The 25,406-nt window shown below is 36.7% G+C and overlaps 2 protein-coding genes across 2 annotated transcripts in view; both read right to left on the reverse strand.

Annotated features, from left to right (window-relative positions):
• Nucleotides 1-377: 377 nt before the first annotated feature.
• Nucleotides 378-5,460, reverse strand: LOC114351424 (putative inorganic phosphate cotransporter). Its single transcript, XM_028302637.1, has 9 exons — nt 5,368-5,460; nt 5,129-5,180; nt 4,052-4,269; nt 3,510-3,746; nt 3,138-3,344; nt 2,543-2,713; nt 1,769-1,985; nt 1,153-1,391; nt 378-685 (listed from the first exon to the last, which is right to left on the reverse strand). The coding sequence occupies exons 2-9, from the start codon at nt 5,160-5,162 to the stop codon at nt 461-463; spliced, it is 1,548 nt and encodes a 515-aa protein (XP_028158438.1). The 5' UTR covers nt 5,163-5,180; nt 5,368-5,460; the 3' UTR covers nt 378-460.
• A 15,306-nt stretch (nt 5,461-20,766) lies between these two features.
• Nucleotides 20,767-25,406, reverse strand: part of rho-5 (rhomboid-5) — a 163,439-nt gene continuing 158,799 nt past the window's right edge. Inside the window, exons 8-11 of the mRNA XM_028302582.1 lie at nt 23,849-23,937; nt 22,840-23,095; nt 21,717-21,971; nt 20,767-21,564 (exon numbers count right to left, since the gene is read on the reverse strand). Coding sequence (XP_028158383.1) covers nt 21,133-21,564; nt 21,717-21,971; nt 22,840-23,095; nt 23,849-23,937 — 1,032 coding nt within the window. The 3' untranslated portion in view covers nt 20,767-21,132. The remainder of the gene's footprint in view (nt 21,565-21,716; nt 21,972-22,839; nt 23,096-23,848; nt 23,938-25,406) is intronic.

The raw sequence follows: 25,406 nt of genomic DNA on the forward strand, positions 1-25,406 counted from the left end.
CCAATATGTAAATGTAAATAAATAAACATTCTAGGATATTTTTACTGCGCCATCTAGCCCCATGCTAAGTAAAGCTTCCGCTATGGGATACCAAACATTACTTATTTACGTGCTCGTATTTTTATTCTTAGAAAATTACGTTAACAGTAGAACGAAATCTGGTTTACCTACTAGATGCGATTTATTTAAAAGTTGTGAAAAAAGAAAGTTCTTAAATAGTTTCATTCTGGATGGAATATTAGATTAGAATTGTTCTCGTATGTTTTAAAAAACTGTTCAACATGTCTCATGAACTGCTTTATAGCTTTTTTTTTATTCTTATTCTTATTCTTATTCTTTTTGTGATTGACTCGGTTATGATTATTAAAATTCACGAATAAATTAATTACCCGTTTATTTATTTACATACTAATTATCACGTTTTCCTTAAAATTAATGATTAGCCTAAAGATGCAGTCGTTTAGAGTTTCTCTTTCTTTTCCTCATTTTCTACATATTTTTGGTCCTCTGTATCATTTGAGTATGCTTTTAGAGGTCCATGTTTCCAGTTGTCAGGGTAGCCATGTTTTCTGACGTCATCCCACCATTGCTGCTCGCCCTGCGCGAATAAGATGTAGATGAGGTTGGTGGTCATCAGAACTCCAAGGCACACCCAGAATGAAAGTCGCCACTGTTTCAGAGTTGACTGAAAAAGAAAATGATTACGTTAAAAAACTAAAATAGAGAAAAAGTTAAAAAATATTCAATGTTATTTTTTGTTTCAAGACATTTTATTCTTAAATACTTCTTTTTTTTATGATTTTCTTTAAGTCCCCTCTACTTTTCTCAGTCCTTTGTTCCTGTCATAAAGCCTGTGAGTTGATATAGTCAACGTTAGGATGCAATTTACGTCTTAAGTGTAACCAAGACTGAGTGAATTATCTTCACGTGACAACGTGCTGCTGACGACGCGACGCCCCTCTTGTGGCGAAGTTTTGGGCTGACACTGTGTAGGTTTGTTGTCGACACGAAAAGAAAAAGAAGTTTCACGTCCTATAAGTGTATGATTCGAGAGGACTCTGCATTTTTATAAAAAAAATCACCTTCACGAAAATAGCCAACATAATGAAGGAGGAATAGTTTGCTATAAATCAATGAAAAATTTCTAATTACATCTGGAGTCAGCAATCCAGTGAGGTAAGGCACTATTATTCCAGAAAAGGCTGCGATCCCGTTGACCATCGCTGTCGTGGTTCCTGAGTAGTTCGGACTGATGTCCAAGGGGTTGATCTTCATACCACTGTAGTACGCCCCCATGAGCACCATGGCGAAGATGAACCAGAAGACAGCCATGGTGGTGTCACAGCCGGAGTAGGAAGCCATAATGATGCAAAGACCAGGACCGGTGGCCGCTGTTAAAATTAAAATTTGTAAGCAATGTCGTCAGAGAGTTAAACTTTAGTCGAGTAATAGAAATAATATAGAAGAATAACTACAACTTGAAACAACAGAATAAAATGCACTAAGATAAAATCGTTTGCTTTCACAAAAGCCTGAAATTGGTTTGTTCAGGATCGATTGGAGTACGTTTTTAAACTAATATAATAATAACAACTTATATGGTGTTAAGCAATCCGATTGGGTAATTACCTACATTAGTTGTGATATCTGATGTCACCCACACACAATAGTATAAACTTTTTACTTGTATAATTAATTTGATGTGTGTGACAGTCGTTAGCAAAACACTATACTCTAAAACATAATTGACAGTGTTGAGGTCACTCACCAATGCTTGTATAAATTTTCCTGGCATTTTTAATGCTGTGGTAGCCTCGTTTGATGCAAAAATCACAAATTAGACCGAAGATGAAAGCGGCGATCCACATAGCCACGTATGGAAGTGCTGATAGTGTGCCAGTGGACTTGATGTTGAACTTGAGCACGTCTGTCATGTACTTGGGGAGATCCGTCACCATGGTGAAGTATCCCCAATCGTGGCCGATCTGGAAACCAAAGAGTAACGTCATGTAAAATTAGAATATCGCGCAAAAAAAATCCCTGTTATTGTGAACAAAAATGTATGACCTACGGGGCGTACTATACGATAGTCTATATTATAACTTACTTATTCCACAATAAAAAAAAAACTAAAATAGTTATTAGAGATGTTACTTATCTACTACCCGTTCGTGCTAAGTTAGCAGATGCGCGTCCCCTCCCCCAACCGCGATTAAACGCAATTAGTTAGTGATTAAACGCAATTAATGTGTCTTATTTTACGCAAAAACACAATTTTTATCAATAATAATAAATAAAAAATATTTTAAAATAAATATAGTTTGTTATAGTTATAGACGCTTCCGTTCAAGTGACGTCATATCGCCAGCGGCTAAAAAGCGAACGGATAGTGCGTACTGTCTAGTGAACGGTCTCTATTCGATATTTTGATTTCTGGTAGATAGAGTAAATAAATAAATAATCAAGGTGCCTTGTACAAATTCTTTTAAACATCCACAATCATATCGAATAATCTTAACCATAGGTACAGTGAGCTACTTACGCCAGCCATTATCAGTGCCCAAAGAGGCACAGATCGAAGTAAGGCCTTCCATGGGGTGGGGTCCAGTTTCTTCTGGCCCCCCTTTAAACAGTCAACTGTCTCGTTTAGGAATTGTTTCTCGGAGTCAGAAATGTACGGATGAGTGTTGGGCGTACTGTAGCACAGGACAGTCTAAAATAAATAAAAATATGCATTTTATTAAAAATCTAAACAATCAACTGATCATTTCATGATTATTCCATAGGGGAGAGACCGCAGATGATAGAAGATAATATGATAAAAATGTATTGAGATCGAGCAATCTCGTTTTGATCAAAATCAAATAGGTTACGCACTGCTCAAGGACATTTACGATTATAATGTTAGTCGTTTGCTAGTCTATTCACTAGCGTCCCCGCGGACTACCGTTGAATTATTTGTCGGCTAGGTCCAGCTGTATGAACAAGTATGAAAATTTATGCTTTATATCGATTTGGTATCGACCGATTCTTCATACATATTAGAAGCTGACGAAACCACTGACCGGTAAAAAGGCTAGCCTGCGAGGACCCTTAAAGGTAGATATTTTACATCACATGATAGAGTTATCACTTACCCAAAGTAAAAACCATAAGATTCCAATTAATCCAAACACGTAGAACACGTCCTCCCAGTTGCCATTGTACAGGATCAGTCCTGAGATGTAGGTGCCGGCGATGTTCCCAATCTGGGCCCCCCCGAAGACTAGAGATCCAAACCTGGCCCGTTCATGCTTAGGTGCCCAGCGCGATACCATGGCCATTAGACCTGGCATAGTTGGACCCTAAAACGAAATACTGCTATCAGGTCTTCAAGTATTTTATTGACTATTAAACACTTAAATATTCATGAGCATTCTCTCTCTAATTTAACTGAGGCAAATGGATGATTTGTATAGAGAAAAATATGATAATGACATCTTTAGTAAATGCAACTAAGAGTAGCTCACCTCTCCGAAACCTTCAATGGCTCTCAATATGAACAAAGCAGGGGCTCCTCCCATTTTGACCGTGATGGGAGTGATGATGGTACAAACGGCGGTGCAGAGGAGGCCCAGCCCGAGGACCCACTTCCCTCCGAACCTCTCGGCCAACATGCCTCCAGGGATGTGAGTGAGGACGTAGCCGTAGTAGAACGAACTAAGGAGTAAGCCCTGAGTAGCCTCACTCCAATCGAACAGAACTACCTAGAGCAAATAATTTTTGCTTGTTCATATTGATGTGGATTAAAGTTAAGAAATTCACTTTAGGCTGAGATAAATCGTCAGGGATATCCAAATACAAGTATCTTGATCAAGATATACGACTGTATTCACAAACATTACTATGAGGTCTTACAGCGCGTGGACACGCAGGGTGCCACACGAACCAATCACAGAGCTCTATTCAACGCTGTGCAATTTGCTGCTTCACTTAGCAAGCATCGTTTGTGAATACGGGCGTTGAATCTTGATTCTTGGTATGAAATAAGATTATCAAAGAAAATACTTACATCGTTCTCGACGTATTCTGTTGTACTCGTAGTATTGGAACTACTGACTAGAGTGGTCAGATCAGGGCAGGCGTAAGGGTCGTAACTCCCTGACTCACTGCTCTCTTTCTTGACCATTTGGGTTATGGCTATGTTCAAACACACCCTCATGGTGTATGCGTTGGCTATGGCGAACAGCGCCATGATAGCCATGACATACCTCTGGGGTATTATGAATACTGAAAAGTAAAAGAAAAAACAATATAAAAAAACATCAATCTCCAAGTTTTTATACAACGTGTTAATTACGCAAAACCTCAGACACCCCAACTTATTTTTATTATAAAAGAATTATGAAAATTATTAAAATTAATTTTCGCGGATTATTTACGAAGATCTTCACTCTCTTTTTGTTTTCGCCGCGCGCACTTGTTATCTCTTTTTTACGCATTTCTGGCAACGTATTGAACTTTTACACGCTGATTGCAAGGCATGCACGCCTATGAGTAGGTTACTAGTTAACGTAGATAGTTCATTCACCTCTGATAATAGAGTAAGTAACACGGCGTAATTGAAATATTTTTTTGTTAAAATTTGACCCAAATTTTTTATTAGTGGAATCGATTCTACTCTCGATTCCGAACAAGCTAATTTCAGGTTTTGCGCTTTTTCATTAACACCTTGTAGATACCCATACCGATACTGAAAGAGTTTAATACAAGAGCTCCGGGCAAAAAAAACGAATCAAAAAATATGCTCTATGGTACTTTAGACTTTCTCTTTATCGCCGTTTTGTTACACGGCGGTTTTATTGTGTTTTCTCCGCAATAAATTAATTATTTGCAAGTCGAGTTTCTGGATGCTCAACACAATAATATTCATGTTAATAATCATCCCTGTATGATTATTCGGAAAATATGTATTTATTCCCTTGGAGGGAGGGAGCATAAAGCCGTTGATCGTTAATCCACGTCAGTCAGACTCCTATGACGGCTAATGCGTATTTTGACAGCAGGGATAACCGCATCATTTACAGAAGACAAAATCGCAAAAATGTGCTAGAATAAAAATGTTTACCAAAAAATAAGAGCTACTTACGTTTGGATAAAATGAATCTCCATCCCGTCAACATTGTGGTTACCTTTTAGATCTGTAGATGAACGCAAAAAAAAAACAATTAAAGCAAGTCTGATTTTTAACTCTTGCAATTACTTCATTATGTTTCCACTTTAACGATTCTATCGTTTACCCACCTACTTAATAATCGATAAAATGCACAAAATTCAGCATGTCTACTTTTTTAAAATGTATTAAAGGTAAAAAAAAAAAGTACTTACTGTAATATCCTTCGTAAAACCAACTATTTTATTTTTTCATTGATACTTAAATATTAATGTATTGTTACTAAATTGCCATTGCTACCTTTTAAGCTCCAAGATTAAACTAAATTTGGTTAGGCTGCGCTTGCCTTGTAATAGTGTTGTGATTTGGATCTCTCTTTGTTATCTGACGTTATCATTATATTTAGCACTCTTGGACAGTAAAATGATGACAAAGGGAATGCACGTGTCGTGATTTTCGTATAGGGTTGTCAGAATTGCCAAAACAAGTAAGAAAACCTCTCTAAAAACAATTTGTCTCAAATGAGATTCGGTTTGTCATCGTGGTAATTCGTTTCACGGCTTCTGCCGCTACTCACGGGGAGGGCCCGAGCAAAGGAGTCGCTCTACGGGAAGGCTTACTGCATTCCCCCCCCCCCCCTAATTATGTAGTTTCTGTGATTAAATAACATTCAGCTTGTAGGTATGTACCTACACTCATATGTTTTTTTACTCATGCTTAAATATACTAAATTAAAAGTTAAAATAAAATTCTATAAAGCCTTTTCCTGTAAACATTTTTAAAATAAATTCTATAAAACGAAATTCTCAGTTTATTTGGAAATTGCTTAATTGTAAGATCAAAAGTATTATTAACAATATTTTGGCACACATGCCACAGTGGCAATGCCACTACGAATTAATTGCTCAATAGTGACATGCTTTCGTGCTAGTATGAGCATGTGTAACCTTTAACCTAGAAAGACGAAAAGATTTAAGACGGCCAATTCACAATGCAAACTTCCTGCACAACGAAAAATAAATTAATAAATTAATTTTAAAAGATCTTGTAACCATCACGCTGCACTGCAATGTTTCAATTCGTGTCTGACAACCCTAAACTAATCGTAGATCTTAATCGTCGTAAGAAATCAGAGGTTTCGCGTTAAACGAAAATATCTCTAGTGGTTTATTACTTAAGGGGGCAATAGCAAGCCAGATCTTGAAAAATCACCAACTACTTATTGCACGTGAGAGGTATTACGTCGTAAGTGTGACTTGGTACGGTTATCTCAAAAGTATGCCAATTGGAGAGGATAGGTATGTTAAATGTCATTTGAACCATTTTACGTAAAATGGATAAGATTAATGACGATTATTTATTGGTTTTCGACAAAGCACGCGAAGTAAACCTGATATTTTGACCATAACGCCGAATTCAATGGTTGAATCTGCTGTATAAAATGAGACCCAAGATTTCAAGTTCTTGGGATTTTCAAAATTGAAGAAGGATTGGATCTTAAAGATTCCAAGATGCGAACATAAAAATAGTAAAGGTTCAATTCTCAGTGGTAGCAAAGTGTTCGGTTTGGTTGGTAGCGCTAGTTCTGAGCCCGCCTAGCTACTCGTAGCTACCAACATCTTGTTCTGTCTTGTTGTGTTTTGACAGTAGGATGTAAGATAGCCAGTTCCTGTGGTAGAGGACTCCGGGTGAAGCTCGCTTCCAGCTTCAGCCTGATCATCATTTTCCATCAGGTGAGATGCAGGAAAAGATTCCCCGTTGTGGGAAAAAAATCATGGCAAGAAACTGGATATCTAAACCGCTACTGCGTATTGAAAGTATACATAACGCATTTAGTGTTTTTTACAATATGTACGAAAAACTTTCAGAAATTAAACAGGATTTCTAATTTCTTTGTTATTACTATGTGATCTTGTCAAAAACCACTTGTTTTAATTTAACTTAAGCTGAAACGGGACTGGCCCTAAGCTCATAATTGTAGTTTTCTACACTAATATTATAAAGAGGAAAACTTTGTTTGATTGTTTGGTTGTAATGAATAGGCTCAAAAACTACTGGACCGTTTTTTTTAATTCTTTCACCGTTCGAAAGATACATTATCCACGAGTAACATAGGCTAAATTTTATTTTGGAAAATAATAGGGTTCCGTAAAATATGTAGATAATGTAGTCCACGCGCGCGAAGCCGCGGGCAGAAAGCTAGTTAATTATACAAAGAATCGTAATTATCGGCTTAAAATGTGCCTGTAAGTATCTACGTATCGATGATGTTGCAAGTAAATCATTTTCTAGAGGTAGCAATCATTTCCTACCCAGGTAGACCGACGACCTGCAAAAGGTTGCGGAAAGTAAAGTAAAGAAAGGTTTGGCTACTTTTGTAGTAATGAAAATATGTAAAGAAAGTTATTGGAATAAAATAAATCTTGCAAACAAAATTGCACATAATGTTTTTAATATTTTTTATGACATTGAGAAAATAAACTCAAACGATACAGTCTAGCTGGAAGACGATGAAATCAAAGATTATATCTTAAAGATTATTTGAAAAATGTATACATATTTCGAAACTGTTATCATGATAATTCTGATGATGTGTCAAATATGATCACTATCAGTTTCAAAGCCATCTTCAAATCGAATGTCATACTCTTTTATTTTTCTTATTGCTTGCGTATCGCACCTATCCATTACAATAACAAGTATCTACTGAAACACTACCTACTATTATCATTCATAGTATCTAGGTATACTTAAACCTTTTGTTTTGACGTTATCTCTTATCACCAGACGCACTTTCTGGAGATAAGTATTCCGATCTGTGTGCTTACCATGAGTTTACGTTAGGTGTGCTCGCTAGCGACTGCGTAAAAAATTGACATTAATTTGTATGACATATTGTGCAGCGCCCCTAGTGGCTACTTTCAAGAAACAAAATCTTCATAGAGATTTTTGACGTACTCGCTAGCGAGCACACCTAACGTAAACTCATGGTAGGTACACTGTTCTCCCAAACCGATCCATTCCATGTCACTGCGATATTAAGAGTAGGTATTACCTATCTATTGCTTTTAAGTTCCCGTCTGATACTAGAAATTTTAGTTGCTTGAACAATCTAGTTATGTCTGCTTAAAGATTTTCATGATCGTTCGTATCTGGTTTGTTTGGTATGAAAAACAGAAATTGAAAAATTTTCAGCTTCCTGAATTTTTCTCTGTGGGCCTTGCCACGAACTCAATAACCTTTGAGGTACCTAAATGAGTTGTGTTTTGGTCATAGAAAGTTATGAAGACAAAATCCCTACCTACAACAGGTTTCCATATATGTATAAACCATAACCTATTGAAAAAAACAATGTGTGTCTAGTCTGCAGTAGTTAAAATTAATATTTTCGACACATAAATGAAAATTTTAATCAGTGTAATATTTACTAGCCAATAACAAATAGATCCAGAGTTCTCCGGATGACACAATAAATTAGTTTGGCAGAAAATAGACATTCGTCGTAGTAAAAACTATCTTATCTCAATAACGTTGAGTTGTATGCGCATGAGATGTTACGCACTTTATTCTCAACATTTCACAACTTACTTAATAGGCCAGTAGAATTAGATTTTTTGTACACGGTATAACCGTCAAACCGCAAAAATGCCCCTTTCGGGAAGCCCCACCACTTAAGCACAACTCCGTCGAAGTCGAAAACCTAGGATAGTCTTAATTAGCAACAAATGAAGCCATTAAAACAATAAAACCTTTTGTAGGAATTATTTCCGATTTGATTAATATTCATGTCTTATTCTACTGGCCTATACAGCAACTTTGTTCGTATCATTTATTTATAATGTATGTGTGTAATCTTTTTTAAGTTTTCTTTGTATAGTTTTCTAAGAATTTAATAATTACAAATTCTATAAGTTTTTGTTCACTGATAGTGATATCTATTGAAATAGGATACTTAACCAAACTTTATGCACTTAATAAATGTACTATTCTGTCAAAATTATGTAAAAGGTTTATCGTGTCGTAGCATTTGTTGCTGACGATGACGACCTTGGTGCACGATACAACGTTAGATTTTTACAGCTTACACGATCCAAAAATATCTATTAGGGAAATAAAACGCGTGTTATTATGATAATAAGGTTTCTTGTTCGATTAATACTAGTTTACAATAAGATTACTTTACCATTTCCTTACGAATTAGATATAATAATTAGGTGTATGTTCACAATGTACAAATTATGTTAGTTTTGTCTTAGAGTTAAATTCAGAAAACAGTCCGCCTAGCCGTTGGGCGCAAGGGCACTTTATGTACTTCGCTGGGGGAAGCCGCGGTGCTCCAGCATTTAACACTTCAACGTCGACGACAGTTGGGCAAGGTGGGGTAAGAAGGACTCGATGTGAGACTTTCTATCCCTTCAGTCATAATCTATATATATAAAAGAAAGTCGTGTTAGTTACTTCGCTTATAACTCAAGAACGGCTGAACCGATTTAGCTGAAAATTGTCAGGGAGGTAGTTTAGAGCCAGGAGAAGGACATAGGATACTTTCTATCCCGTTATTTATTGCCATTAAGGCGGAACAAAGTTCGCCGGGTCAGCTAGTAACAGCATAAAGGGTGAGCGAAAGAAATATAGATAGCCAATTATAACCCTGTCACGGACTTAATGGTGCAACGCAAACTCCTTAGGCACTGAAATGTATTTATTTTAGTGCCTTATCATCATCATCATCTCAGCCATACGACGTCCATTGCTGAACATAGGCCTCCCCCCCCCCCCCCCCCCCCCCNGCGGCCTGCGTCCAGCGCCTTCCTGCTACCTTTAGGCTGGTTTTAGTGTCACGCGGACTGTAAGTGCGGATCGCTCCGCATAGCCGATCTGTATGAACTGCTCGGGAGCGGAGCGGTTCTTCCGGACCGCATTACTCTAAAACGCTCCCTAGAAGTTCATACAGATTGGCCGTGCGGAGCGGGTCCGTACCGGACGGTCCGCGTGACACTAAAACCAGCCTTAGTGCCTTAGGAATTTACATAATATGGACTATAGTCGTTGGCAAGGCCTTTTGGAATTCTTTATTTTTTTCACACACATAGCTGGACTGAAAGTAGGTACCTATTTAACGCATTACATTTCAATAATAATAAATAAGGTAACTAAACCGCATGTAAGAAATTGCTGACTGGAAGAAAATATTTCACCGACTTACCCCAGCCTGCCCTCAATCATACAAAACTTGTTCAATAAGGCAATCGTTTCCTAGTGGCAATCTTACGAGAGAAATACCTTTATAAATACTAGCACCTTATGTACGGCACGTAGCGAAACTATTTTAGACAGTAGGTATAGCTTGTTATGTCCTACAAAAATGTTTAACGAAGTTTATTCCTCTCTCTCATTTAGGTAGGTACTAACAATTTCACAGGCCACTCCTTTGTGTGAGAAAAGCTTTATTTAATTTATTTGGAATTTAATTCCAAGTTCCAAAGAGTTATCAATGAATTTTTGTCGGTTCCGTTTTTTCAATTAGATTGCCTATTTGAATTACCACAAAACAAAAACAAAAGATGACGGTTTTTCCGGACGACAAAATTCGTTATCATCATATCAATAAAATTGTTAAGTCTAGCATTTGCGTCACTTTTTACCTAAATATTTTTCAAAGTGGCCTATAGGTACCTATAATCTCCAGTCAAGTGCTTTTACGTTGAATTCATTGTAGTTTAATGGATTACTTTTATCATGGTGTTCATTGATATTTTGATATGTATTTTTAGTAATTTACCTATTAGGTTTTAAAGTCGTATTATAAGATGTATAAAAAAAAAGATCGACGATCTGGTAAAGGTCGCGGGAAGAGCCTGGATGCGGGCAGCGCAGGACCGTTCATTGTGGAAAGCCTTGGGGGAGGCCTTTGTCCAGCGGTGGACGTCATTTGGCTGAAACGAAAAAAAAAGATAATATATTTGATAATAAATTGTTTCCAATGCAAATGTAACGTAATTTTTGACATGCGACTTCAGAAAAAGTCCCTAGACGTTATGTAGAAATGTTGAACAAATAATAAGTTTTGCTAATTCCCTTCGTAGGTAACGGACTATCACTTATTAATGTCCATCTTTCGTTACTGTCAAAGTTTTAAAAATAAGATTAGATTATACACCGTGTTACTTTGCATTCTTGCCATATTCACAGAGATAAAAGTAGGGAACAATACCTATTATTTAAGATAAACAAGAGACTCCCATAAAGAAAGTACACTAAGATTTTAGTAAATTTGATTTTTCAGTACAAATTGGAATAAACCAACTTTGTCTCGCACGTTCTACAGGTGCAAGTGGAATAAACCTAGTGGGCGTGGCCTAGTTCTTAATTTTATGGCTTTGGGTACCAGCCTTTTTATCCAGTCATAATAATTATTTTAAAATACTCTTCAGTTGATTTCAGATTTTCCTTTCTACTTTACGGGCTTAGGACCGTCAAAAATACGTAATAATTATTAGGGTTTCAATTAATTTACAACATTGTACCCTATTTTTACAAATTAACAAATTAAGTATGAAATGAAATCACTTTATTCACGATTAATTATTTATTCATAAGTTCCTACTTACAAAGTTTACGTACTGCGAAGCAAATGTTCAAAGTGTCCTCCGTTCTGATGAAGGCACAGTCTAGCACGGCGAAGCGTAGGTTTTTCGCTTTAGTTTTCGCAACACATAAACGTTTTGTATCACAGTTTCACTAAAACAATCCTTTCATGTAACACGTTTACACTGTTTATCTTTTCTGCGCATACCAGTCGTTTCAAGTCACTCCAAAAATCCATTGGTGTCAGGTCCGAGGATCGTGGTGGCCAAGCTACTGGACCCCTCGTCCAATCCACTGTTCACCAAACGTATTATTCGCGCACTTGACGTCCTTATTGTGGGGGAGCACCATCCTGCTGGTAGTAGACATTGTAGAGCATTTGGTGTAACGCTAAGGGTACGTCATCAAGTATTTCGTCTAAGACGTCTTGCAGACACTCCAAGCACCATTTTGATTAAATTATTCGTTGTTTGAATACACTTCAGTCATTTTTGTATTATTTATAACGTGATTTGTGTTTGATGGATTTCTCAGTTTTTTACAAGTGTCAAAAAGACATTTTAAAGACAATAGATTGCAATAGATATTTAAAAATACAATAAAAAGTAAAAAAGTCTCCATCGCCATCGCCAACAAGTGATGTGCATGCGTTACGATAATTAGTGATGTGTTTAACAGATTGTCGATAAAATAAAATACTCAAGATTAAAAAAAATTTTTTTCGGGCATTATTTTTTTACGGATTATTGTTCAGTATCAGTAATATAGTAACCTCTGTAAATATGGCAAGAATGCAAAGTAACACCCTGTATAGTAGGACAAGAGTGTGCTACGCATCAAGCTAAATGTTTCAAAAAGATTCCGCTAACCACTGCGCATATTGAGGTGCTAGCTAGTAGATTTCATAAAAGTATTTTTAAAAAAGGTATTTTTAACAAAATTAACCACGTAACAATGTAACCAATTATTTTAAGTAACTGTCCTTCGAGAAAACGATTGCCCAATTTTTGTCTCAGTAAAGTTAACCACGAATTTTGCTGACAATAGAATGAAATAACTAACTGAATCGCATGGTATGGTATATTATTATGCCACTTATTAGCAGATGTACGTCGTGTTAAGGCGTTCTCAGGCTAAAACAACAACTTACTCGTGGTTTAACATCAAAATCTTAAATAAATTCCCTATTTCATACAAACATAAACATTGTGAATGGTTTTTGGAGAAAGTTGTTGTAAATGCGTATTAAAGTCACCTTAAACGATGATAAAAATAAAGTCCGCAGTTAACTTTACTCATACGTTGTCGATTCAACTTAATGATACTATAGCATGGTACAACTGAGCATAATATCACTAGATTAGATAACTAAATATTCGGGTTTGAAGCCCACCGCATACCGGAAATACATCAGTGGTTCTGCGGTCTGCGGTCAGCTTCGAACCTGCATCTTAAAGTCAAGTCTCGTAAGTGATTTGTTACTGATGCAACGTAATTATCACTTTGGTTTTGAACCTAAAATAAATTTATTGTGATAAAACAGGACTCTAATAAAAAGTTGGAACTATAACTTGGCTATTAAAAAACAAGAACATTTAACTTTAAACACGGTGATTTCAATAACAAACACAGTTATGATAAAGGGCAACTTTAAATGAAAACTCTAAACACCTGGAAAAGAGTCAGTGGTCCTTATAATTCCAATACAATTCATTAAGATCAAATTAATTTTTCTATGTATCACTTCAGTGAATTAGACTATCGGCATCCAGCCAGTGATTTCATCCCCACTAGGTGGACTTGTGATTAAAAAATTGACGCAAGAAAAATCAGCACCCTTTTGTTTTGTCAAGTTTTCGTTTGATTTGATAGTCGCAAGAAAATTTGTACATTTTGATACAACTGTCAAACGTCACATTTCAAACGTCAATTCGATCTGTGTGCCTACCATGAGTTTACGTTAGGTGAGCTCGCTAGCGAATACGTCCAAAATATTCTATGAAGATTGTATTTCTTGAAAGTAGCCGCTAGGGGCGCTGCACAATATGTCATACATTTAAATGACATTTTTTTACGCAGTCGCTAGCGAGCACACCTAACGTAAACTCATGGTAGGCACACAGATCGAGTTCATAAGATTGGCGATACTGCAGTCGATTTGTACTTTGTACCTACTTATTTTGATTTACCTTTTTTCAATCACTGTAAACCAGTCACGAGACATGACTCACGAAAACAATACGTTATTACATCGTAGTACAACATATAGCTAACAGGCAGTGTAATCTTTAGATGAGCAGGTTCTAATACGAATCCTTTGGTATTGCTTCAACGAATAACAAAACGATTCCCTAAAGTCAGTGGCAGATAAAATCTCTTTCATAATAATGATAGTTATTTAATAATTATTTATTTATTGCTTCAGTTTGAAATTACAAATAAATTTACCAATTGAAAGACTCTTTGGCTCTGAAATGATATTGCCTTTATATCTTTTTATACACATTTGAAAGATTCTTATCTTTTTCACACACTTCCAGCTCTACCACCTTCTGCCAATGTTATCACCTGAATATTTTGATTGAAACCAGCCATATACTCCTAAGTGCAAGTACCTACATTTGCACCCAAAATGATCTCTCCAAATGATTTAGGGCTCATTAAGTTTCTTAATACACTTTTTAATTGTTTAGCCAACTTTATCAGACTGGTGCAGTGGCCTATGTGGCAGCTCATACATATAAAGCAAATCATGTGAGCCCTTTTTTAAATAATAGTACCTAACATTAATATTTTTCAGTTTCAGAACAAAAGTGATTTTACCTCGCTGCTGACTAATCCATCTGGCCACAAAACTGACATCTGCGTCAACAGCCGGTGACATTCGACACCTAATATATCTTATAAAAATAAATGTGCGACAATGAAGGTATCAAACGTTTCGCTTGTCGATACTTTGTCGTTACGACTACTTACAGAAGTGTATATCTACAATGGTTTGTGCCTGGGTATAAAATTTTAGGTAGATACATGTTTCCTTCGATTACCATCTTAACAAAATAACTGAATAATTACAATCATTGTTACGTTCATCATCACTTCTCTTTTAAAAATAACATTATGTACACGTAAGAACAAAATGCTTATATGAGATGACTAATTAATTAATTATAAATTCGTATTAAATCATTGCTAACTGAGTGAGACGACGCAAGTCCTTAACTGCCTCTGTCGTAAAATAAATATGTCTTTATACATAGTGTGAGGAACAGGTTGACAAAACCGCAAACAGTAACCTAAGATCATTTTCCCCAAAACTAGAGAAATGTTTTCACTACTCACTTACACTCAGTTACGAGTCTTCACTTATTTATTGCTGCCATAATTTAGTGTTTGATGAGTTAAAACGTTATACTGCAAAACTTAAAATGCATTTTTTTTTATGTGATAGGAGGCAAACGAGCATACGGATCACCTGATGGTAAGTGATTACCGTCGCCCATAGACACCCGCAGACCCAGGGGCGTTACAGGTGCGTTGCCGGCCTTTAAGGTAAAGATACGCTCTCCTCTTGAAAGCTTGCATGTAAAACAAAGTATAAAAAACGTGAAAAAAACCAATGATTTTCAACTTAACAAAATGGTAAAAGAGCACCGTCAAACTTTTTGCTCACCTGTTCCTTACACTCTGTATAAACGAATAATAAATAGTACTAGCATATTATAATAAATAATATACAGTCGTGGTCAACTAATTAGGGACAGATAGAATACTAAGCAATACTAAGTGTTCATATCCTATTATTGTGAGCTTCATTCAATATTACTGGCTGTTACTTTGTAAACATATTGACTATCAAGTACTCTATTTAACAGAATACAATAACAACAAAAAAACTTACTAACTTAATAAAAATCTTAATCAAATCACATGAATCGGTAATTATGGTACGGACGGTCTGGCCACCTAATTAGGGACGGTTAAGTTTTTCCTTCCAAATTAAAAAAATAAAAAGTAATAACTTTTATTCTGTTCATTTGTAATTTCGGCGTCAATTTGAAAAGCGATATTCTTATCTTGCGAGTTAAAAACTCATAAAATTATTAAAGGTAATGGGCTGAAAGAAAAGCAACAATGCGCTAAGTTATAATCAATCTTTATCAGTGTGGATGGCCATACCGGTAAATTGCAGATCATCTGAAATGTTCCAAAAACATGAATCTACGATGCAGTGGCTTATTTCAAAATCATGAAACCACAGAAAGTATGCCTAGAAGGAAGAGGCCAATAAAAACAACCCCACAAGATGGATCGCAGAATGGTCACTCTCGCAAAGAGAGACCCCTTTAAGGGTTTCGTTCTGATCAAGAGCGAGATTTTTGGACCAGAACCGACTGCTGGAGTATCTGCGAGGACCGTCGGAAGGCGACTGGTGGAGGCAAAGCTTGTAGGAAGAGTTCCTCGAAAAGTTCCACTACTGAAGATGGAACACAAAGAAGCAAGATTGGCGTTTGCAAGAAAGTATGGACATTAGGCTTTTGCTCAATGGATAAATGTGCTGTTTTCTGATGAAATCAAGATAAATCTTATTTCATCCGATGACAGACAATACGTGCGACGACCTGTAAAGTCCGAAATGATACCAAAGTAAACGAAGAAGCAGGTGAAACATACAGGCGGCAAAATAAAAATCTGGGACTGTTTTTCTGGACATAGAGTGTAACCTATAAAAAGAACTGAAGTTAAACTTGAGCAATTCCAATACAAATAAATATTGGAGAAAACGATGCTATCGTATGCTGAAGAAGTCTTACCAGTCTCATGAACATTTCAACACGATAACGACCCAAAACATACCGCGTACTCTGTTTAATCGTTCCTAGCGCAACAGTCAGTGACGGTACTAGATTGGCCCGAAAACAACTCAGACTTAAGCCCTATAGAGCTTATGGTATGAAACGAAGGAAAAAGTTGCAGCTCAACGTACTGGCACTAAAAATCAGCATTTCGTGGCATTTAATGGTATTTGGAATAATATTTCTTTAGAAACCTGTAATGATTTGATTGCATCCATGCCGCGCCGATGTCAAATGGTTATAACCAACAAAACCAACCATATTGGTTATAAAAATACGTTTGATGATTTTGTTTTGTATTCTATATTTATTAATGAAAACTTTTTATGTAATAAACGCTTAAATAATTTCCAATTTATTTACATTTACAGTGAAAGTGTTACGTGTCCCTAATTAGTTGTCCATCCCTAGGTCAATAAATGTGTAGGTGACAATGATTTATTTATTTTAAAAATATTGATCGCAACTAGCTAGTTTCTTTTCTGGCCTTTAAATATTTAGAATACTAGCCAAATTACTTGTTATTAATAGGCACAAGCTACAAAGCCTCGTGAAGATTTTTTTTTGGGACTGGAGAGACGGTCTTGTGTTTTAGTCATATAACGTCCCTAATTAGTTGACCACGACTGTATATAAATCTACGCAGACTTCGTCATATGACTATATAAATTGACGAAATCAAAATTTCATTAACGTGATACTTAGAGATAAGACTGAATTCGTTATATTATGCGGTGAACATAATAGATGAAAATATCAAATATTTTAACATGCTATTTACATTATTTAGTAATATACTAAATTATGTATATTTTGACACCATTTTAGAAACACGCTTTATATCACAATGCACAAATATACATTTTACAATTTCCATGCCTTTTTGTAAAAAAAAAATCTACTACATAAAAACTTTCATAAAATAATAAAAATAAATTACGTACTTAGATTTTCAACTTAACACTTACTTAATCAATTGATTTTTCTATTTAAACATAAGTATAAATCCGATTGGAACTATTCAGTTCTGATTATACATGATGTATAATATTTATAATGCATCGCATTCTGATGTAGAGGGTGTCCCGTAAATGCACGCATACAGAAATGTAGTCACACATAAATACAACTCACTTAAAGACCGTATAAGTACGTAATGTTATAATTTACAAAGTATTTACATTTCCTAATAATCGCGTCCGTATTTTTTTTTTGTTTTTTTACCCGAATTTTTATTCAATTTAGCACATTTTTTTGGGTAAATGTTAAGACGGTTTTGTGTATAAGCACTTTTATACTTGAATGTACACACACTTCTCACGTAAGTCATCAATTGCAACGATTTTAAGCGCTCGGTTATGAATGTATCGAATTAATTGAACACACATAATTATAATGTATATGTCACCGGAAAATAACAAGACTCGTAAGTTGATCAATTTTCTAGGTAGTTGATCAACTCTCGGAAAATAATAAACGGCATTTGAAATGTACTATTTAACGTATGTATTTTAGTAAGTTGATTAATTTACGGCGTCTTGCCGTTAAATCATCCGACAAAGGCAAGGTGCACGTTGATTGGTTAAAAGACTCTCGTGCTTTTATACCGCTCCCCGCCACCCGGCCGCCGCTATTACCGGTTTAAACGTAAACAAATCTATCTATTTTCTTTATTTACAGTAGTAAAATTAGCAATAATAATTATTGTTGTTTTGTGTGGTAATAATTCTCATTATAGGTAACGCGTCATTTTATTTATGATGAGTGAAATGGAGTCTGTAGTGGTAGAAATAAACAAACTTACTTATTATTAATATAACTTACAATAATAAAACTTTGAGCTCCAATATTTTTTTTAAACATTTTTCATTTATTTAACTATATAGCATAGACGAACTTTAATATCCCTATCTCTAAAATGTAAATATTAAAACAACATAATCTAAGTGTCTGTCGACCAATCAGAGAAAAGTGTATTAAGTGACGGATAATAGTGTACCGTCAAATAGTACACTGGGCAACGATTGGCCCATTTGTGGATGATTTTACTTGTAGCAATATAGTTAATTATTAAATTACGGCTAGGTACCGTAAGTTGACCAATTAGCTAGAATTCGATGCGTTAAATAGTACATTTCATCAGCCGTTTGTTATTTTCCGAGAGTTGATCAACTTCCTAGAAAATTGATCAACTTACGAGTCTTGTTATTTTCCGGTGACATATACATGTGTGTGTAAGATAAGTATATTAAAAATGGGCGGTATTATCTAAAATAATATTGTAAAGTGCTCATAAACAAAAAATTATTTTATCTCAATTACTGCTTGAGTACAGGTTTCAGTTTTTATGTTGAAATGTAAGTTTTGTCATATTATTTTGAATCGATTCTTTGTCATTGATAGTAGAAGTAAGTATTTCGATGATGATAACTATCAAATTGTTCAAATATTGTCATTAACTTAATTCAATACGTAACAAAAATGTATTTTTATTGAGTTTAGAACTATGTAGATTACTAGATTTTCGTGCTGACAAAATAAATTTGAAATGAAATTGAATGTGTAGCCAATTTGACACAATAGCGGTAAAAACGAAAAACCGAATTTAAGCATTAGTTAATTATATTATTTGGTACAATACATTATACAAAAAATACTGAAAACAATAGACTATTCGTGTGAATAAATGAATAAAATAAGATTTAGTATGACAAAAGACGATTAGCTCTGAATCCCAACGCTATTTGAAAAATTTAACATTTATCATGCAAAGTAGCTAGTCCAGTCAATAAAGCATTATAGATGGAAAACTGTAGAACACAATTTCTGACTTCAGGACTTTATTTAGACTAGTTAGGAGGTGAACATAGCAAAAGTCCCCGCCCTTAGCCCTTGAGCCGGCGGGGAGAGGGGGGTTTAAAGGTGCCACTTTTCGGTTTTTCGCTTAATCCTCGGAAACTATGCGTCCTAGTGACATGACTACTTTGAACCAAAAAAAGCATATTCAATTTCCTACAGATGAGATTGACAAGTTTTTCTATAAATTGTATAGTTTTCGCGGCATCTGCTCTAGAAGGTCTGTAATATTGGAAATTTTATTTTTGTCTTACATGTTCCCATCAGGAGAAAATCGACTAAATCAACATTGAGCAATCATTCTAGACATGCGGGAGCATGTTAAGCCTAGTTCCAGCGAGGGGACTACACCGTGCGTATATTTAGACGAATCACTTTGAGCCACTTTTGACTCCTCATCACTCAAAAACTACTGTGCATTAACACTTCAAATTTGGCTCATGTGTTGAGACTTGCAAGATATACATCAGTTTCAAATTTCATAAATATGCCTCAAACGGTTCTTTAGATATTGACGTCCAAAAATCTACATGTCTGACCTATAGACCAAATTCTAACCACTTCCAGATGACCTCGAAGGTTCAAATTTGGCATCCAGAAAGGTAGTTATGTAAATACAAAGGAACAAATAAAAAACCAGTAAATTTTAACATTTCACATGTGATAGATAGATAGTAGTGCTCTAAATATCGATTTTTGAACGTCAATACCTAAATAACCGTTTGAGGTATATTTATGAAATTTGAAGCTGATGTACATCTTGCAAGTCTCAATACATGAGCCAAATTTGAAGTGTTAATGCACAGTAGTTTTTGAATGATGAGGAGTCAAAAGTGGGTCTAATTGGTTCGTCTTAATATACGCACGGTGCAGTCCCCTTCATGGAACTAGGCTTAACATGCTCCCGCATGTCTATAGTGTTTGCTCAATGTTGATTTAGTCGATTTTCTCCTGAAAGGAACATGTAAGACAACAATAAAATTTCCAATTTTACAGACCTTCTAAAGCAGATGCCGCAAAAACTATACAAGATATAGAAAAACTTGACGGTCTCACCTGTAGCAAACTGAATAAGCTTTTTTTGGTTCATAGTAGTCATGTCACTAGGACGCATAGTTTCCGAGGATTAAGCGAAAAACCGAAAAGTGGTACCTTTAAACCCCCCTCTCCCCGCCGGCTCAAGGGCTAAGGGCGGGGACTTTTGCTATGTTCACCTCCTAACTAGGCTAAATAAAGTCCCGAGGTCAGAAATTGTGTTCCACGGATTTCTCTCTACACCGTCGTTAAGGCATTCATTGACTGGACTAAGCCGCGTTTAAACGGCGTCTAAACTTGTAACTACGATTGACAAAAGACGATGTAATAATGTTCCACGTTCAAAATTTATTGTTTCTTGACATGTATCGTTCAAGGCAACCGCACTTTGGCGGTAGCTGCTGGAGACTGTAGATAACAAAAAACGATCTGACGTTCCACTTACGAAATTGATTGTTTTTTGACACGTATCGTGCAATGAGGCCACGATCGGGCGGCTGCGACTGGGGACTGTGGATGACAAAAGACGATCTGTTCCACATTCGATAGTAGGACTATCACGGAGAGTAGACGGTCGTGGTCGGGGCGCGGGTGACGCGGGGCGGGGGGCGGCTGCGGCGGCGGGTGCGCCCGGGCCGCGCGCCGTCATACCCCGTCCAGCTGCCGCACTCTCACATCCTGGGACGCACACATATCCGGAGCCAGCGGCAAACACGTAAAATACGCGCACGCCGCACACTCGTACGCTGGAGCCGCGTAAAACAACGCCACCAACGCACACAGCATACCCGCTGCCGATATCATACACACCCACACTAGCACGATCTTCCTCCTCCTGTCGTACGGGCCGAAAGTAATGAACGGGAGCAACGCGTATGACAGTAGGAATCCGAAGACGAACCCGAATACGTGCGCGAAATTGTCTATCCATGGAAGGAGGCCCAGTAGGAACAGGGCGATCGCGATCCCGATAAGCCTCAGGAGTGCTCGCCTAGGATGCTTTAGAAGTGGCCACGCGCCGATTACTTCCACTATTAGACACGCTAGAAGACCGAAGTGTGAGCCCGCTGGCCCCACCTGGAAAAAGAAAACGATGTATGTTATAGCATTTGTACCAAAACAACATCACTTGTAAATATCAAAGTGTTCTACTCTTTAGCTGTTCACTGACACTCTTAAGATTCATAAGTATTTGGCAAACAATCTATAATAGTAAAAAGTGTCCTCACCTCTGCCCTATAAGGCTCAAAGATGGCAGACGCCATGTTCCCCGCCACCCCGCTACCTAAGTAAACTATTGCTATTCTGACTGGTCCGGCCATTTTCTCCAGGTCTCTCATGAACAGCCACTGCAAGGCTAGCGTGGCCGCCAGGTGTAAGAGACCAGCGTGCACGAACAACGAAGTCCACGCACGGTACAGCTGGTCTGGTCGACGTCTTCGCATGAAGGGCAGCATGCCGCAGACGTCATCAAGGCATGAAACCTGGAAAGGAAAAGATTGAGATCGGTGTAGATTCTGATAGAGGCACAACCCTTTACACACAAAACTATTGTGATGTTAATGTCTCCTCATGATAAATCTTGATTTAGGAGAGTTAGGTTTAAAATTTTGGTACAGAAATAAGTACGCATAGCACTATTGGATATGGCATCATATTTTACAGGTATATTCGCTCCAGTAATGTCTCATCCGTAGCTCATGTCAAGACATACTGCTGCAACAATCATTCCTAGCTCAAAACCACTCAACATAATGAACGCTATGCGACGCTTCTTCATGAAAGTACCCCTTCACGAAGTTACAGTGTTCCCGCGTGGTGATTTCACTCTACCCGTGGACCCTTTTGCAGCATGGGTGGCCGATGACCTCGCAGGTAATGTGCTCGGCGATAAATACGACTTGGTGCTTCACATACGCACTCCAACATAGCTAAACAAACTTCCTGAGATGACCGTAAAAATACGAACCTGTGAACACAGCGACGTTTCTTCATGAAAGTACCCCTTCACGAAGTTGCAGTGTTCCCGCGTGGTGATGTCACACTGCCCGTGGACCCCTATGCAGCACGGGTGGCCGATGATCTCGCCGGAAATGTGCTCGGCGATACGTTTAAATGCTTCGGAATAAACATAGCTAAACAGACTTGAGATGGCATGTCTATAAACGAACCTGTGAGCACAGCGACGCTTCTTCATGAAAGTACCCCTTCACGAAGTTGAACTGTTCCCGCGTGGTGATGACACACTGCCCATGGACCCCTATGCAGCACGAGTGACCATTGACTCCGCAGAATGCTTCGTAACAAACATAGCTATACAGACTTGAAATGGAATCTCTGTAATATACGAACCTGTGAACACAGCGACGCTTCTTCATGAAAGTACCCCTTCACGAAGTCGCAGTGTTCCCTCGTGGTGATGACACACTGCCCGTGGACCCCTATGCAGCACGGGTGGCCGATGACCTCGCAGGCCATGTGCTCGGCGGCGTGGCCGGCCCGTCCCGCGGCCGCGGAGCCGTCCAGCACAGACTTGCGGCAGATCGGCCATTTTGTGATGTCGTCCGGCCACTCGTGCGGCGCTATCGAGCGGGGTGCTTCGCAAAATCTGAAGAAGAGAAGAAGAAAGTTTATGAAAGAGTTTGGTTTCGTGGTTCAGACAAAATCTACGAGGGTGTAATAGCTGGTAGTTAGCAGTAGTCAGTTAAATAGTAAAAAAGGATAATAGTGAGATACATGAATAAGCCGAAATTGAATACAAGAATGACGATGAAGAAGTCAATTTTTATACGTAATGAATTTAGATCTCAACATATATTTTTTTAATGTTTACTCTTGCTTTGTCTACCATATTTTGCTGAATAAAGACTTTTAATTCTTAGATAGTTTTAATAACTTTATATCGTGCTCATTTATCTATTTGTCTGATGTAATTTGAATCTAATTTAAAGCCACAGCTTGGTAATGGCAATATTTTCAGAATCTATTAGACGAGTAATAAATTACGCAACAGGATTTTTACAAGTGCTCTCTACAATTTAAAAGGGTGATAAATCACTGTACATAATTTATGGAAATTCCAAGTGACAACCATAAGCTAGAACAGATTGCCTTTTAGAAAATAGTTTGTTTGGTACCCAAACAGTTCACAATCATTACAATTCATGTCAACAAAACAAATTAAATAAACTATTGGCCTATGCCCGTGACTTTGTCATTGTAGATTTCAATTCTTATCATAGGTAATCGTAAATCGAATAGTTTTTTCGTGAATGTGGAATCCATTCATCCTCACATACTTTTGCGTTAAAATTGTTAGATAGATTGTTTAAAATATAGGCAGGTAGGTACGGCAACTTACTTGGGGTCTAATCCACAAACCGATCCTGATATCCGACCACCAGGGCCGGATTCCCCTGAAGACCACTTTTTCCACGTTGATATTGTATTCTGGAACAGTAAAATCTCATGTGAACATAATTTTATTTTTTTATTTTATTTATTTATTTGGGAATAACAACAATATAATATTCACCAATTTAAATTATCTACTTCATGTTGGTAAGAAAACGCTATTACTATTTTGGAATTTAATATACCTACATGGTCTACAATTTAGATCTGCCTTAAAAACTCGATCTACTTTGGTCATATTATTGTTAAACCTTAATTAATTAATAATGTAACCTTACCTTAGGTATTAATCCTCGTATCTGATTGAAAGCATGCGCAAAAATATAATATTAAGTTTAATAATAATCATCATCAGTATTATTTAAAGGAGGACGACCCTCTCTAATTTACCAGACGCTTTGGTTCCTATACTCCCCACGTTGGCTATGCAAGGCCGGTTGGGAAGCTTGCTTATTTGACCATCAGTCCCATTTTAAGACTTCCACGGAAAGAGAAGAGAGAACGAGAAAAGGTTTGGTCTTATTGCCGGAACCACACGGCAAGTTCGAGTTTAATAATATTGGCATAAAAAGTTAGAATCTCTACGATGTTTTTTCATTACTAGTGATAACACATCGCTTTTTTGTTATCCTTATTCAATAAAAATAAGGATAACAATTAACATATTATTATTGGTAAACAAGCTTTGGCCATGAGAATAAAAAGATACATCAGTGGAATAAAATAAGTTATCCTCGTTTATCAGGACACTGGCATAATTAAGGTTATTTGCCTTTGTTGCGACATAGCAACAACGAGTTCTTACTAATGTTGAACTTTGTTCCCCAATCATTTCAAGGCCATCGATCACTATGGCAGACGAATTTTTAATTTAACATCTATTGTACTATTAATTAGAATGGACATAAATTATTTATAATGTTTTTTTTTTTTGTAACTGAGCGAAACAAAAAATACATCATGCAAGTTTATCCTTTTAGCCATGGATTCACATGTTTACTCTCTTTGTTGCTTTAGATTTTTAACCAGTAAAAATTAGTTTATAGTACGGTATAACTGGGCTATACATGGCATGCTTGGTAAATCACCTGAATATTTTGTCTGAGTGGGGTTTAGATCTTTCAATCTTCACTGTCAGAATTTCCTGTTTTTTTATCTGATTCATAAAAAAAAAATGCGCGAACCACATCATCTTCGATATAGTTATTATAATTCAGAATGTAGGAAAACGTATTATCTAAAGTATCCATTGTTAGATGATATACAATAAGCTTTAGAAATTTTAAAAACCTGCTACGAAACACTAAAATTTGCACCAAAAACAAAGGAATTTATATTATTGGGGGATTTATTAGTACGTGACCGGTTTAATAGCACCTATTAAACCAGTATACCTACTTACTTATTTTTTATAATAGGTACAATTCAATATTAAAAAGTCTCAACGCCAAATTCGACTTGCGAAAGAAGTAAATGGGAACGATGAAATTCTCTTAGCGCGCACA

Source organism: Ostrinia furnacalis, unplaced genomic scaffold, assembly GCF_004193835.3.
Source record: "Ostrinia furnacalis isolate ACB-3 unplaced genomic scaffold, ASM419383v2 OfSCF1132, whole genome shotgun sequence".
Taxonomy (NCBI): domain Eukaryota; kingdom Metazoa; phylum Arthropoda; class Insecta; order Lepidoptera; family Crambidae; genus Ostrinia; species Ostrinia furnacalis.